The 15,000-nt window shown below is 42.0% G+C and overlaps 3 protein-coding genes across 4 annotated transcripts in view; 2 read left to right on the top strand and 1 right to left on the bottom strand.

Moving 5' to 3' along the window:
- plac8.2 (placenta associated 8, tandem duplicate 2) overlaps window positions 1-1,582 on the top strand; it is a 1,878-nt gene extending 296 nt beyond the window's left edge. Inside the window, exons 3-5 of the mRNA XM_058411441.1 lie at window positions 429-518; window positions 791-915; window positions 1,478-1,582. Of these exons, the coding sequence (XP_058267424.1) occupies window positions 429-518; window positions 791-915; window positions 1,478-1,582 (320 nt within the window). The remainder of the gene's footprint in view (window positions 1-428; window positions 519-790; window positions 916-1,477) is intronic.
- Window positions 1,583-2,793: 1,211 nt separating this feature from the next.
- cops4 (COP9 constitutive photomorphogenic homolog subunit 4 (Arabidopsis)) lies at window positions 2,794-13,351 on the bottom strand. Its single transcript, XM_058412662.1, has 10 exons — window positions 13,205-13,351; window positions 11,971-12,050; window positions 11,437-11,588; window positions 10,466-10,569; window positions 10,217-10,370; window positions 7,490-7,640; window positions 7,217-7,387; window positions 4,197-4,312; window positions 3,262-3,346; window positions 2,794-3,171 (listed from the first exon to the last, which is right to left on the bottom strand). Exons 1-10 carry the CDS (start codon window positions 13,276-13,278, stop codon window positions 3,038-3,040), a joined length of 1,221 nt encoding a protein of 406 aa, XP_058268645.1. The 5' UTR covers window positions 13,279-13,351; the 3' UTR covers window positions 2,794-3,037.
- A 1,219-nt stretch (window positions 13,352-14,570) lies between these two features.
- The window catches only part of lin54 (lin-54 DREAM MuvB core complex component), a 14,353-nt gene continuing 13,923 nt past the window's right edge, over window positions 14,571-15,000 (top strand). Inside the window, exon 1 of one of the 2 annotated variants that reach the window (XM_058412783.1) lies at window positions 14,571-14,761. The gene's annotated coding sequence lies outside the window, so the exon portion shown is untranslated. The other variant, XM_058412784.1, reaches the window with a different exon arrangement.

Below are 15,000 nucleotides of genomic sequence, written 5' to 3'. Positions count from 1 at the left end.
AGAGAGAGAGATAAAAGACTCACCTGGAACCTTTAGACCCTCACCCTTACTCAGGAGCTTCATCAAGCAGGTAACCTTCTTCATTCTGCTCTCCTTTCCCTCACTCACCTGCTTTCTGCTGCAGCTTCACATTCTGGACATTTTTATTTATTAAAAAAACTTAAAGATAAATTCTTTATGAGAAGATTTCTGAAAATCTGTAGATGAGGAAGGTGTAAATTTCACCACGTGTGTGTTTATAATTAATAATATTGGGAATATAAAACAATTTGTATATTTTAAAGATCTGCTTGTTTTATATACACGTAGCTACTAAGAGAAAATATTTAAACACTTTTAACTTGAAATTATTCATTGAAGTCCATTCAGAGTGTGTGTGTGTGTGTGTGTGTGTGTGTGTGTGTGTGTGTGTGTGTGTGTGTGTGTAGACAGTAAGAGATGGAGGTCTCAGCCTGGACCTTTCGCTCCATCCGACTTCCAGACCGGACTGTTCGACTGCTGCGATGACTGCACCACATGTACTTCATTTCTTATTAAACTCTCTGCACTCTAACTGACCTGTCTGTAAATTACACTCTTGGTCATTTCTCACCTCACTGACCGCTCCATTTCAGCAGCTTTTTCACTCAAATCAATCAGTTTTTCAGACAAAATTCGGTTTCCATCATCACTTTATACTTTTTATTTTTTCTGCAAAAGTCTGTGATTTTATTCAGTAAATGTTGTTGCAGTGATTGTTATTGATCATAACGCTCAACATATTCACCTTATCTCTGTGTGTGTGTGTCAGGTTTGTGTGGCTATTTCTGTCTCTCCTGTCTGGGCTGTTCCATTGCCAAAGATATGGGGGAGTGCTGTTTGTGTGGATTGGGAATGCCCATCCGCAGCGTCTACAGAACCAAATACAACATCAAGGTCAGTCACTGTGTCACGCAGAACCTCACACAGCACCGAGAACCTGACCTGGACATCTCACATACTTCCTAAAAAAAACCCACACACAAGCCAACCAACCAACCAACCCAGTTCTTCATGGGTTCTGATGGACTGCTGCTGGGTTCCCAGATGAGAAGGAAGCACTGGGTTCTTCAGGTTCTCTGTGTATTTATAAAATATTCAGTTCCACCTTAAAGCTCGATGACGCCAGCCTTTATGACATGTTTATACACAAGACACAAAGCCTTTATAAAGCAGCGCTGAACAACCGTTTCTGAAGAACAGGAGAAACTGTGAAGGTCTCGCATCTCAATTCAGACATCACCACAGTGACCTGTTCATCCGCAGGGGATTTGTTGGTTCAGAATGAAAGTTGCTCCTCACTTTAGCTTAAAGCCTTCAGATTTCAGCTGAAAAGAAGAAACAGACCTTTAGATTCTACACTCGGTTCTGCTTCAGTAAAGGGTAACAGACCGGGGCAGATATTATACACAGACTGTGGTGTGGATCTGATGATGTTCTCACCGGGTTCTGCTTTCAGGGTTCTATGTGTAAAGACTACATGGTGGCTAGCTGCTGCTTGCCGTGTGCAACCTGCCAGCTGAAGAGAGACATCGACAGGAGGAAGCAGCAGGGGATCTTCTGAAACTCAGGTCAGCTGATACACACCTTAGAGCAGGGATCCTCAAATCTGGCCCACGAGATCCACTTTCCTGCAGAGTTTAGCTCTAACCTTAATCACACACACCTGAGCATGCTAATCAGTGTCTTCAGGATCATTAGAAAGTCACAGGTAGAGGAGTTTGATGAGGGTTGGAGCTAAACTCTGCAGTGAAAAAAATTGTGGAACCCTGCCTCATAGCATACTGAATATCTACAAAATCTAATGTATACAACATTGAATATATTTTAACAATAAACACACACACACTATAGTAACAGCAGGCACTTGGTTCATGCTAAATACCAAACCCTTTGATTTCTCCTCCTTTTCCAGAAGTTAAAGATCCTCTGAAGAAGCTGCAATGTTCCTCCTTCTGTCTTCTTTACTAACAGAATTGTGCTTAAAGTGTAAGGTCTCAAAGATATAAAGAGCAATTAAAGTGACTTTATATCTGTAATGTTTGTGTTTCTTAAATATCTAATTCTCTGTGTACAATTTACACACACACACACACACACACACACTGCTGAGTTCTGGACTGTGATTGGTGGATCAGGTGTTGATGAATTCTCTAACAGCAGCTCTGACTGTAGCGCAGCTTTATATTAATGTACTCGTTCTGATACCTTATCGTTTCCATAGCAACAGCCTCCTTCACAGGGGCGTGTCCAGCACACACATGCATAATGCTGACACGACCATGTTTTCTGTAACGTATGGAAGGAGTCTCCAGTGTCAGTGAGCTTCGTAACATGATTTCTGAGGTCTTCAGGACAGAGCAGGTTTCTCATGGACATAAGAACTGTAACTTTAAGAGAGGTGTGTTAGTCATTTGTGGGCATGTCCAGATTTTATAGTTTAAATAAATAACAGGAGTAGATACAAATAACTTTTAAAGTTAACTAGTTATGTAGAAATGAATAAGTGCACTATTCAGTGTGAGGTCACATGCTCAGCTTCACACCAGCTTCGTTGTCAGATCTTCTTCGTCTTCTCTCTAGGAGAGCTGGTATAAACAGTTAAAAGATATGGTACCTTTTCCAGAACCCCACAGTGGATCTCTACACTGCTAGTGGAGTGTATCATGTCCTGGTCAGTGTTTCATGCCACAGAAATTAGAGGTTTCCTGAATACAGACTGACCAATATTTCAGTGCTCTTATGAAGAGATGAGCAGATAAACAAGGAGGAGGCTTGTAGATTTACACAAAGATTTATTCAGACATCAGATGGTCTTCACATGCTGTGTCCATGTTAACATGACATGAGCCTCGAAAACCCCAAAATGTTCACGGTGAACACACCATCGTCACAGACGTGTGGAGAATCCCACTGCTCAAAAAGGAACCGACGAGACGACTCGCTGACTTTTCTATTTTATAAAGCGTCCTTTAGAAGTGCCTCTGTAAAGTGGTGCCATGTTGAGACGCATCTCGGCTTATTGGGACATCTGGGCCTCCATAGCCTGCGCCGTCCACTCCGGTGCTGCCTGACTGATCTTCTCCAGCAGGTTGTTCACCTGGAAGCAGAGCGACTGGATCTGTTTGTCCCAGGTGGGCAGCGGCTCTCGAGCTGACCAGAGAGAAAACACAGAGCTCTGTCACTTCTAAAGCTTCAGAGATACCGAGAGCAGCAGCGTGGGTTAGAGATGATCAGACTTACTCTCAAAGTGGACGATGCCGTCTATCTGGTCAATGAAGCCGTTCATACGACCCTCCGTGATCATCTGGGAGGCAATTTTCTCAGCCTGATCACACATGCAAGGAGTTTAATTAAGAGTACACTTCTCACTACAATTTAAAAATAAACACTTGTTTCTACTAAAACACAAAAGCTTTATGTTGAATGACTTGATAAATAACTTGAGCTATAACTGAGCTAAATGACTCATTTGGACAACTCTCTTGAGCTAAATGACTCATTTGGACAACTCTCTTGAGCTAAATGACTCATTTGGACAACTCTCTTGAGCTAAATGACTCAAATTCAAATTTTATTTGTCACATGAAATCATCAGTAGGACATGTAGTGATGTACAGTTTTTACGACTGTCCTACATTTGAAGAAAGAATTTAAAGTGTGTGGAAAAGAGAAGTATAGGGATATAGGTAATAAAAAATATATATAGAAAAATAGGAAGAATAAAAACTATCATAGTAGAAATTAAAGACATGATAAATTATGAAAAACACCAATAGTTATGTAAAGCCAATTGTGTATCGGATATACATATACAAATGTGTGTATATAAAAATATATTAAATATATATATTTTTAAACTCTCTTGAGCTAAATTACTTATGTGAGTAGAAAGTAATTAGTAACTAATATGTAATTATAATGTAATTATGTATACGTAATTAGTTAGAAACTTCCCACAGGCTTATTGGAGTTGGCAGAGTGCAGCAAGACTAATCACACTAATCACAGGGAGTTCACCTCTCTATCAGGTAACATTAAAGATGTTTGTTGAACCTTATCAGGCATTCATTTACCTTATATATATATATATATATATATATTTATTTATTTATTTATTTATTTAAAGTAAATATATGTTCAGGAGTTCAACAGAGCCGAGTGTTATTCAGGCGTACCTTTGCAGGCGGGATCTCCAGAAGTGCACCGAGCTCCTCAAAGGTGATGTTATTGTATAGTTTACTAGCAGAGAGAAGGTTGTGTTCAATAACAGCTCGATCCAGGATACTGGAACCTGAGGTCAAGAACAAGTCAATCAACATCTCACATCTACACACACGATTCTCCATCATAACTCACACTCACTGCTACAGTACTCTTACCTCTGGTTTTAGACTCGCGGTGACTCAGTTCTGGTTTTAGACTCGCGGTGACTCAGTTCTGGTTTTAGACTCGCGGTGACTCAGTTCTGGTTTTAGACTCGCGGTGACTCAGTTCTGGTTTTAGACTCGCGGTGACTCAGTTCTGGTTTTAGACTCGCGGTGACTCAGTTCTGGTTTTAGACTCGCGGTGACTCAGTTCTGGTTTTAGACTCGCGGTGACTCAGTTCTGGTTTTAGACTCGCGGTGACTCAGTTCTGGTTTTAGACTCGCGGTGACTCAGTTCTGGTTATAGAACACAGCTCTTTTTTTTTCAGTGTGTATGCCAGTTCAGGTTTTTGAGATTACATTAACCATTAATATATAACCATTAATGTAATTATATTCTAGATCAGTGGTTCTCAACCTTTTTATTCAGTGGGCCGCACTATGTCCAAGTTCAAATCTCACGGGCCGCATATCATTTACATATGACGTCACCAATGCAAACTAACCAGATATTAAGGTATCTAAATGATTACAATTAGATTTATTATTATTATTAAAGAGCATAATTCTACTTACCATTAATGGGACACCTGATGTTGTCGAGAGCAGACCAGTTTGGTGAAATTCGGCTCAAAAGGACTAACAGCACAATGAAGTTGCGACTGTAAGTTGCAGTCTGTAAGATGCGCACGGAAACGTGACTTGATGCGGGTCATTGCAGAAAATGTGCGTTCGCAAATGTACACTATATTGCCAAAAGTATTCGCTCACCTGCCTTGACTCGCATACGAACTTAAGTGACATCCCATTCCTAATCCATAGGGTTCAATATGACGTCGGTCCACCCTTTGCAGCTATAACAGCTTCAACTCTTCTGGGAAGGCTGTCCACAAGGTTTAGGAGTGTGTTTATGGGAATTTTTGACCATTCTTCCAGAAGCGCATTTGTGAGGTCACACACTGATGTTGGACGAGAAGGCCTGGCTCTCAGTCTCCGCTCTAATTCATCCCAAAGGTGTTCTATCGGGTTGAGGTCAGGACTCTGTGCAGGCCAGTCAAGTTCCTCCACACCAGACTCTGTCATCCATGTCTTTATGGACCTTGCTTTGGTCACTGGTGCACAGTCATGTTGGAAGAGGAAGGGGCCAGCTCCAAACTGTTCCCACAAAGTTGGGAGCATGGAATTGTCCAAAATGTCTTGGTATGCTGAAGCATTCAGAGTTCCTTTCACTGGAACTAAGGGGCCAAGCCCAGCTCCTGAAAAACAACCCCGCACCATAATCCCCCCTCCACCAAACTTTACACTTGGCACAATGCAGTCAGACAAGTACCGTTCTCCTGGCAACCGCCAAACCCAGACTCGTCCATCAGATTGCCAGATGGAGAAGCGCGATTCGTCCCTCCAGAGAACGCGTCTCCACTGCTCTAGAGTCCAGTGGCGGCGTGCTTTACACCACTGCATCCGACGCTTTGCATTGCACTTGGTGATGTATGGCTTGGATGCAGCTGCTCGGCCATGGAAACCCATTCCATGAAGCTCTCTGCGCACTGTTCTTGAGCTCATCTGAAGGCCACATGAAGTTTGGAGGTCTGTAGCGATTGACTCTGCAGAAAGTTGGCGACCTCTTCGCACTATGCGCCTCAGCATCCGCTGACCCCGCTCCGTCAGTTTACGTGGCCTACCACTTCGTGGCTGAGTTGCTGTCGTTCCCAAACACTTCCACGTTCTTATAATACAGCTGACAGTTGACTGTGGAATATTTAGGAGCGAGGAAATTTCACGACTGGATTTGTTGCACAGGTGGCATCCTATCACAGTTCCACGCTGGAATTCACTGAGCTCCTGAGAGCGACCCATTCTTTCACAAATGTTTGTAAAAACAGTCTGCATGCCTAGGTGCTTGATTTTATACACCTGTGGCCATGGAAGTGATTGGAACACCTGATTCTGATTATTTGGATGGGTGAGTGAATACTTTTGGCAATATAGTGTGTGTTGATCCAAATATGGAAAGCACTTTTGAACTTAAGTTGCATGGGTGGTATCGAAATGTCTTTCGACATTGTAAGTTTTGCATACAACCAATATTTTACTACAGAGCAAGCAGAAAGGCTGTCCATCTCGCTCATTGACAGCAAACTGATTCTTCCATTCTTCAAGCACGCTCCTACCTTCACTGCTGATGCTGCGACTCTTCTCGTTAGCATGTGTTCCTTCATTAGTATTTTCCTCACATCTTTTTTCTCCTCTAATAACAAATTTGTCCATTTTGATCATTAATTGCCAGAGCGCGCGCTTGTAATTGTGTGCGAACTGTGTAATTGCATCGGTTCATAGTTGCGCCAGTACTGCGCATGTCTGAAAACAGTACATGACCACCAAAATTATTTTATATGACAAAAAAAATTATTGTTCAAACTTTTATTTGTTTAATACATTTAAAAAAGTAAATATGAATTGTAAAACTATGAGTTGTTAATTAATTTTTTTAATTTATTTATTTATTTTTTAATGTGGTCAGCATTGTGGGCCGCATTTGCATTTGTGACGGGCCACGGGTCGAGAACCACTGTTCTAGATTCTCAAGGTTCTTCATATTCATGTGTACTGTGATGTAAACACTGATGTAAATGGGGTTAAATTTACAAGTGTTTCCTATCTGCACTACTAACTTTATAACATATAGATCTAGAGATTTTATATTTTGTGTGTGTGCTGCTGTAACACAAGAATTTCCCTCAGGGGATCAATAAAGTCTACCTACCTAGATCTATTTATCTATCTGCATGACTCCTTCATGACTAAATCAGTTCTGATCTCTCTTCACTCACCATCTGCTGTGGTGGCTTTCTGATGGGGCATCAGCATAGCAGCGAACTCCTGCAGCTGGTTCCCCCTGATGATCCGATCCAGATACATCTTCTCCAGAATACCGTACGCCGCCAGCTGCTGACATCGCTCGTCCTTAAACAGTGTAGCCAACATCCGAGACCGCTGCTGCCCTGGGGACCAGACGGAACCAGAGTCAGCCTACGGAGCACCATCAGATCACATACAGCTTCGATGCGCCAAAGAAAACAAAAAATGAATCGGTTATGTCTCACCTGCCGAGGCCAGAATGGTGCAGTGCAGAGCGTGCTTTAGAGCCTCCAAACGCTCACTCTCGTGGACTATGGATTTGTAAGACAGCTCGTTGTAGCGCTGAGCTGCTTCTATAAACTTCCTCCTGTAGTCCAACACTCTGGCGTAGCACACCTTTAAAAGAAACATGAGGAAATCATTAGAAATGACCAAACCTCTCATTCACAAGATACACAGCCAATCTCAAACACTCCACTCATCAGAGTTCTTAGTGATCACAGTACTGATATTACACTGGAGCTCCTCAAGGCTGTGTGCTCAGTCCACTGCTGTTCACTCTGCTGACTCACGACTGTGCAGTAATGCACAGCTCTAATCATATCATGAAGTTCTCTGATGACACGACCGTGGTGGATCTCATCAGCAAGAACGACGAGTCAGCATACAGAGAGGAGGTGCAACATCTAACAGCCTGGTGTAAAGTTAATAACCTGTCTCTGAATATCGACAAGACTAAAGAGATGGTCGTTGACTTCAGGAGAGCACAGAGTGAATATTCTCCACTGAACATTGATGGGTCCATCGTGGAGATCGTCAAGAGCACCAAATTCCTTGGTGTTCACCTGGTGGAGGACCTCACCTGGTCACTCAACACCAGCTCCATCACCAGGAAAGCCCAGCAGCGTCTCTACTTCCTGAGAAGGCTGAGGAAAGCCCATCTCCCTCCCCCCATCCTGACTGTGTTCTACAGAGGGACCATGGAGAGCGTCCTGAGCAGCTGCATCACTGCCTGGTTTGGGAACTGGACCGTCTCAGATCACAAGACCCTTCAGGGGACAGTGAGGACAGCTGAGAAGATCATCGGAGTCTGCTTCCGCAGAGCTAACAGCATTGTGGATGATCCCGCACACCCCTCACACACACTCTTACACACCCTACACACCCCACACACTCTCTTACACACCCTACACACCCCACACACCCCTCACACACACTCTTACACACCCTGCACACCCTTACACACCCCACACACCCCTCACACACACTCTTACACACCCCTCACACACACTCTTACACACCCCTCACACACCCTACACACCCCACACACCCCTCACACACACTCTTACACACCCTGCACACCCTTACACACCCCACACACCCCTCACACACACTCTTACACACCCTGCACACCCTTACACACCCCACACACCCCTCACACACACTCTTACACACCCCTCACACACACTCTTGCACACCCCTCACACACACTCTTGCACACCCCACACACCCCTCACACACACTCTTACACACCCCACACACCCTTACACACCCCTCACACACACTCTTACACACCCCACACACCCTTACACACCCCTCACACACACTCTTACACACCCCACACACACACTCTTACACACCCCACACACACACTCTTACACACCCCACACACCCTTACACACCCCTCACACACACCCTTACACACCCCACACACCCTTACACACCCCACACACCCCACACACCCTTACACACCCCACACACCCCTCACACACACTCTTACACACCCCACACACCCCTCACACACACTCTTACACACCCTTACACACCCCACACACCCCACACACCCCTCACACACACTCTTACACACCCTTACACACCCCACACACCCCTCACACACACTCTTCACCCTTCTGCCATCCCGAAAGAGGTACCGAAGCATTCGGACCCGCACAACCAGACTGTTAAACAGTTTCTTCCCTCAGGCAATCAGGTATCTCAACAGAGAACTGAGCTGAACTGGTCACACACACACACATCCAAGATCTGATCTCAACAGGAGAACTGAACTGTGCTGGACACGTACTCACACACACATACATAACACACATGCACAAAAGCTGAGAACTGTGTTCCAAGAAGAACTGAACTGTGCTGGACACAGACACGCACACTAAATTGTCCTGTTTGCACGCACATGTCACTTTACATTTTTTATATTAATCCTGTTTACATGTGTCACTTTAATATGTGCATTCACTGTTCTTTGCACAAAATGTCAATTTCTTATTTGCACTCTCTGTATACACCGCTATCTGCACAAAAATCTGTCTATATGTTGTTTGTCTGCACTGTCCTGTCTTGTCATCCTGTGCGCTTCTGTTGTATGTCTAGTTTATTTATTGCACTTTAAGTATAGTTTAGTTTTATTTCTATGTTATAGCTCTGTGTTTGTCTGTGTCACTGTACTTTGTCTGTGTAGCACCTCTGGTCTAGGAGGAACGTTGTTTCACTTCACTGTGTACTGCATCAGCTATATATGGTTGAAGTGACAAAGCTTCTTTGACTTTGACCTACATGCAGGTCATACCAACAAAGGGATCAGTTTTCCCTTAACCAATCTCTAACTATATTATTTATTATTTTATTATTATTACTTTAAAAAAGGAAAATTAAGTTACTAGTGTATTGTATGTGTATTAGTATTAGTATGTATTGCCCACACTCTGGGCAGTTACATACACCTATTGTATACCAACAAATGAAGTTTATTAGCTTGAGAAAATAAAATGATTTATTTTCCTGATCATTGGGTTTAAATGAAGACCATGAAGGTGAAATAACAGGAAGAGTGAGTGCTCTTTAACTTCAATCTGCTGTAAGTCAGCTCTGTACCCCATCTGAAATAATCATGTGGTTTATTAGAACAACACAAACACAACACCAGGCTGGGTTTTAAGTACAGTTTGTGTAACCTTGTAGTGGATCTGCAGCTGCTCATTTGTGGACTCGTTCTGCAGTAAGGAGGCGCGGTTGATGTAGGCCTCGGCCTGAACTGGATCATCGTCCTCCAGGTAGAGCCGAGCGATCTTCAGGTACGTGTCTAACTTGTAGTCAACATTGTACTGTCTGAAACATGAGAGGAAAAAGCAAGACAATGTGTATATTATGAACACATAAATATATATAAATATATACAGGCTTGCTTTATAACTAAGACTTACTTCTGCCCCGTCTCGAGTGGAATGCCCACTAAAACCTGTGCCGCGTTCCTCCAGTCCTCTTCCTTCTCATATATAGTGGCTAAATGCTGTCTGATGGATGCCACCTGCCAGAGTGTACATCATTCAACACATTATTTCATACGAGAACACAGCTTTATATGAATCCACATCTTCTAGTATGTTAGCCTCCTGGTGGTCCAGCAGCAGGATCCCACACTCTCATAGCTCCGGCCCAGGTTCAATTCCCGAACACGGCGCTAACCCAGGCACAGAGGGGTTAACTGTCATAACCGGTCACAAGTCCGGATAAAATGGGAAGGTTGCGTCAGTAAGGGCATCTGGCTAGAATATGCGGACCAGATGATCCACTGTGGCGACACCGAACAGGGAGCAGCAGAAAGAATCATTTAGTTTCTATAGCAACAGCTCATTCACAGTGACAGAGGACACTCCACTGATAATGAACAGATTTTAGAACGCTGATGCATTAACGCTTTCTGTAATATTTATAGAAGGAGTCTCCAGTGTCAGAGGTAATGTTGTAACTAGGTTTGTTTCCAAATCTTTAGGACATAGGAGGTTACACTTTGCGGTGTCTTGGATTCTGTAACTTTTATCTTAGTTACAGAATTAATTTTCTCTTAAAGAAGGTGAAAAGAATAGAGAGTGGTGAAAGAAACAACTGTTTATAGCAGCTATAACATCTGTGAGAACAGCGTGAGGTTCTACCAAAAAAAAAAAGTCTCAAGAGGATTCAAGTGACGTCCCTGTAACCCACACTGATCTTCACACAAATGGCTTCTTATTCACTACACACCATAGGGCTGGACTGAGATTAGAGTTTAACTGATGAAAAAACAAGCTTAGAAAGCTCTGGAGAAGAGAAGAGAAGAGAAGAGAAGAGAAGAGAAGAGAAGAGAAGAGAAGAGAAGAGAAGAGAAGAGAAGAGAAGGAGGACATCTGAAACTCACCTGCTCTTCGAAGGAGATGACTCTGGGCTGAATCTTCTCCAGGGTGAAGTGGTAGACGGACTTCGCCGTGCCGTCTGGTAAATTTGGGAGATGTGTGCAGAAGTCAGTCAGGAGCTGCCGGGAAATGACCAGACTCACGTTCTCATTGACCACTAACCAGGAAAGAGAGGAAAGTCATTCATCCTTCTTTCAAAAATCAATAACACAGTCTACATGATTGTGCAAAAGTTTGTACACCCTCACTCACAGCAGTAAGGCATTAATGTTTCAATAATGGTTTCATATCTGTTCCTAAACAATATACAGTACACAGTACATGTAAAGATCTTAGTAATGAAAAAAATAATTAAAGACCATGTCTGTTGTTAATTGCTCACATAAACACCCTGAAATCATTTCATCTCCTTCTCCATCGTAAGGACTCTTAACTACAGCATGTCAGGAGGGCGTGCAAACTTTTGAGCATGTTAATAAAGAGACTGCTGTAATACTTCACACCACCACATCTCATGTCAGTGGTGTTTGAGAACTTACTGGCTTCCACAAACGCTTTCAGAGCCTCAAGTTGTTCTGTATCTGTTAACTGAAGAGCTTTCTCCAGGATCTGACGGTACCTGCAACACAAAACACTGAAGTTTTATTTTATTTAAAATCCACGAGAGTCGCGATTTGATTCTGTATGTCGACACTGTTCCTTTCAAAGGTCAGAGTGAGTGTTGGATATACATCAGGCCACAACACTGTCCAATCTAAACACACTGGACTGTAGATTAGTCAGATATGAGTTTAAAGATGGAATTCTCCTTCAGTCGAAGGGAAAAACTCAAATAACCACAAACTGAAACAAACTCCGCCCTCTTTCACGTGAATAAATTCAAAGCATTTGTTGTCAGTTGTAAAAGGAACTGTGTGTGTGTGTGTGTGTGTCTGTGTGTGTGTCTGTGTCTGTGTGTCTGTGTGTGTGTGCGTGTGTGTATGTGTGTGTGTGTCTGTGTGTCTGTGTGTCTGTGTGTCTGTGTGTCTGTGTGTCTGTGTCTGTGTGTCTGTGTGTGTGTGTGTCTGTGTGTGTGTGTGTGTGGACACAATAAAGTGATAAACCGTTTTTAATGCTCACGAGCTGCAACTGTAGAGCAAGACACACCCCTGGGGCGGGCCATATGCCTTCTATAGAGAGTTTAATTGGACAAATACATGACTAGTACAGGATGAGTCATGAAAATATTTATTATATATATATCCTGTCATATTGATTATATAGAACAACAGCCCTGAGACACTGGTTTGTATTTCAGGAGCACTTTAAGACTGTTAAAATAAACATATTATTCTAACCCAATGTAGCATTATAAAGCATTTATAACTTGAACCATAACATTATTAGCTATCTATGTAGCATAAGTGTGCTACTGTAATATATTAGCTATAAAGACCTACAGAATCGTCCTAACAGAATCGCTAACAGCGAAATGCGGACATGACAGAACTGTCTAAAAACCTTGAAAAAAATATTTAAAAAGTATACATTAAATCATCCCTGAACATGTCTCTGAGCTTGTTCGTCATCTCGCTTGTAACTGAGCGCTAACAGTTACGCTAAGCTAACCGGCAAACTCGGGCAAATACAGCAGCTTAGCCTCTAGCATTATCTACTTAGCTTAGAGCTTCATTCTTTTGCACCACAGCGTCGAATATTAACAACATTATTTTTTTAAAAAATCTGACAGATGAATGGGTAAAAACTAAATATTGTAATAAACACAATACATACTTCCCAACGAGATCTTTGTGAGAACCGGTAGAGTTCATGAGCTGCGCGAGCTCCTGCCTCACACCAGACGCCATTTTCCTCCCTATACACGGGAAACATTGAGAGCCGCGTCTCAAATGCACTCTGTCTTTGTTTTTTGAAGTGAACTACATTGTGTGCAGAAGCCAATAATCTAACAAGCAATGTAGTGTAACTAAGCAGTCCTGATGGAGCCGTTTGGGATTGAGCCTGTGATTTTTGACAGCATTATCAGTGAATGTGAACTGAGATAGATCATGAAGTCTGAGGGGAAAAAACAATAACTTAATCCAATAATATGAAATATGTATTTCCATTAATAAATTCAGCAACAAAACAAAGTGTTTAGAAAATAATTTCTTTAAACATTTATTTAATGGTTCTTTATGATGGATTTGTGAAGGAAATATTGATAGATTTAATCATTTAATGACAGTAAAATAAACTGTTTGGCTTTTTTCACTCATCAAACATGGAGGATGAATAAAAAATACTTTTTATACTGAAAAAAGTACAATATGTTCTAAAAAACCTCCAATGAGTTCCATCACATACAAGGAACCAGCTTAATGGTTCCATACGGTTCTTAATGGTTCCATCAGATTCTTAATGGTTCCATACGGTTCTTAATGGTTTCATCAGGTTCTTTACGGTTCCATCAGGTTCTTTTATGATTTTGTTAAGGATTATTTGGGCTACTACTATAAATGGCACAAGAATGCAACATGGTTTCTATCATTAAAACGTAAACAAATGTTAAATAATGATCAGAAACCATGTCTTTTTATTTCAACAATATCATTAGTGAAGATTCTTTACACACACACACACACTCTCTCTCTCTCTCTCGCTCTCTCTCTTTCTCTCTCTCTTTTCCTACAGGGTCCTGTTTAAATGTAACGGAATATTTATTTATCTTAAAATTCATAAGACATGAAACAACAAATGTTTAATCAGACAAATTTAACCTTCTTTTATCTCTTCTATCTAGATAAATTAAATTCTCTCAATATTTGTGTCCTGTTTAAAATGTATTGATATGATCTACTAGTTATAGCTATAATGTATATTTAAAAAAAAAAAAAGTATTACCAGACAAATACAAATTACAGACAGACAGGCAGACAGATAGATAGATTTATTTTTATGTTTTTTTTCTCTATAGCTACGCGGATGAAGGCGTCAGCGGAAGCAGCGCCAAAAACAAGTCATTTTTCAAATTGCTCCAATTTTATAATCAAGTGCACTTCAAACGCTGTGGAAGTCGCTTCTGCGTGCGTAAAATAGGGCCCCTTTATAGTAAGTACGGTGTTGTTTAGGATACAGCTGTCGAATGTCGTGTCCTGTGAAGGCGGGGCCATATTATGGGCTGTTAGAGGTGAAATGGCGCTCGGCGCGGTATTTTAAACAATCCTATTCGTTTCCGAAGCGAACTGTGGAAAATGTCGCTGCCCCGAGCCGGACTCATCCGTGCATGAATGAAGCAAAAACAGCGTCCATATTTCCACAAATCGGCTGTGACGGAGATTTCGGCAGAGTGTAAGGATTGCGGCGTCCTCCTCTGTGTGTTGTTCAGTGTGAGGCAATATGATATTAGCATGCTAGTGCTAAAGCGGCTAGTGGGTCAAGCTAACAGCTGATGGCTAGTCAGAGTCACTAGCTAAAGTGGCGCTTATTAATTTTCTCTAAAACTTCATGGCACCAGACAAAACCCCTGAAGGATAATGACAATAACTCGGAGTTCAGTCTCTCTGAATCACTTGTAGATTATTTGATTA

This window comes from Hemibagrus wyckioides, linkage group LG16, assembly GCF_019097595.1.
Source record: "Hemibagrus wyckioides isolate EC202008001 linkage group LG16, SWU_Hwy_1.0, whole genome shotgun sequence".
NCBI classification, from domain to species: Eukaryota; Metazoa; Chordata; class Actinopteri; order Siluriformes; family Bagridae; genus Hemibagrus; species Hemibagrus wyckioides.
This window is presented reverse-complemented; position numbering and strand designations above follow the sequence as displayed.

Coding starts and splice junctions, on each gene's coding strand:
- cops4 (XM_058412662.1), bottom strand. CDS start 13,278: ATGGCGTCTGGTGTGAGGCAGGAGCTCGCGCAGCTCATGAACTCTACC. Junction 10,570..11,436: donor TCATCTCCTTCGAAGAGCAG/GTGAGTTTCAGA, acceptor ACACTCTGGCAG/GTGGCATCCATCAGACAGCA. Junction 3,347..4,196: donor TGGAGATCCCGCCTGCAAAG/GTACGCCTGAAT, acceptor ATGTGTGATCAG/GCTGAGAAAATTGCCTCCCA.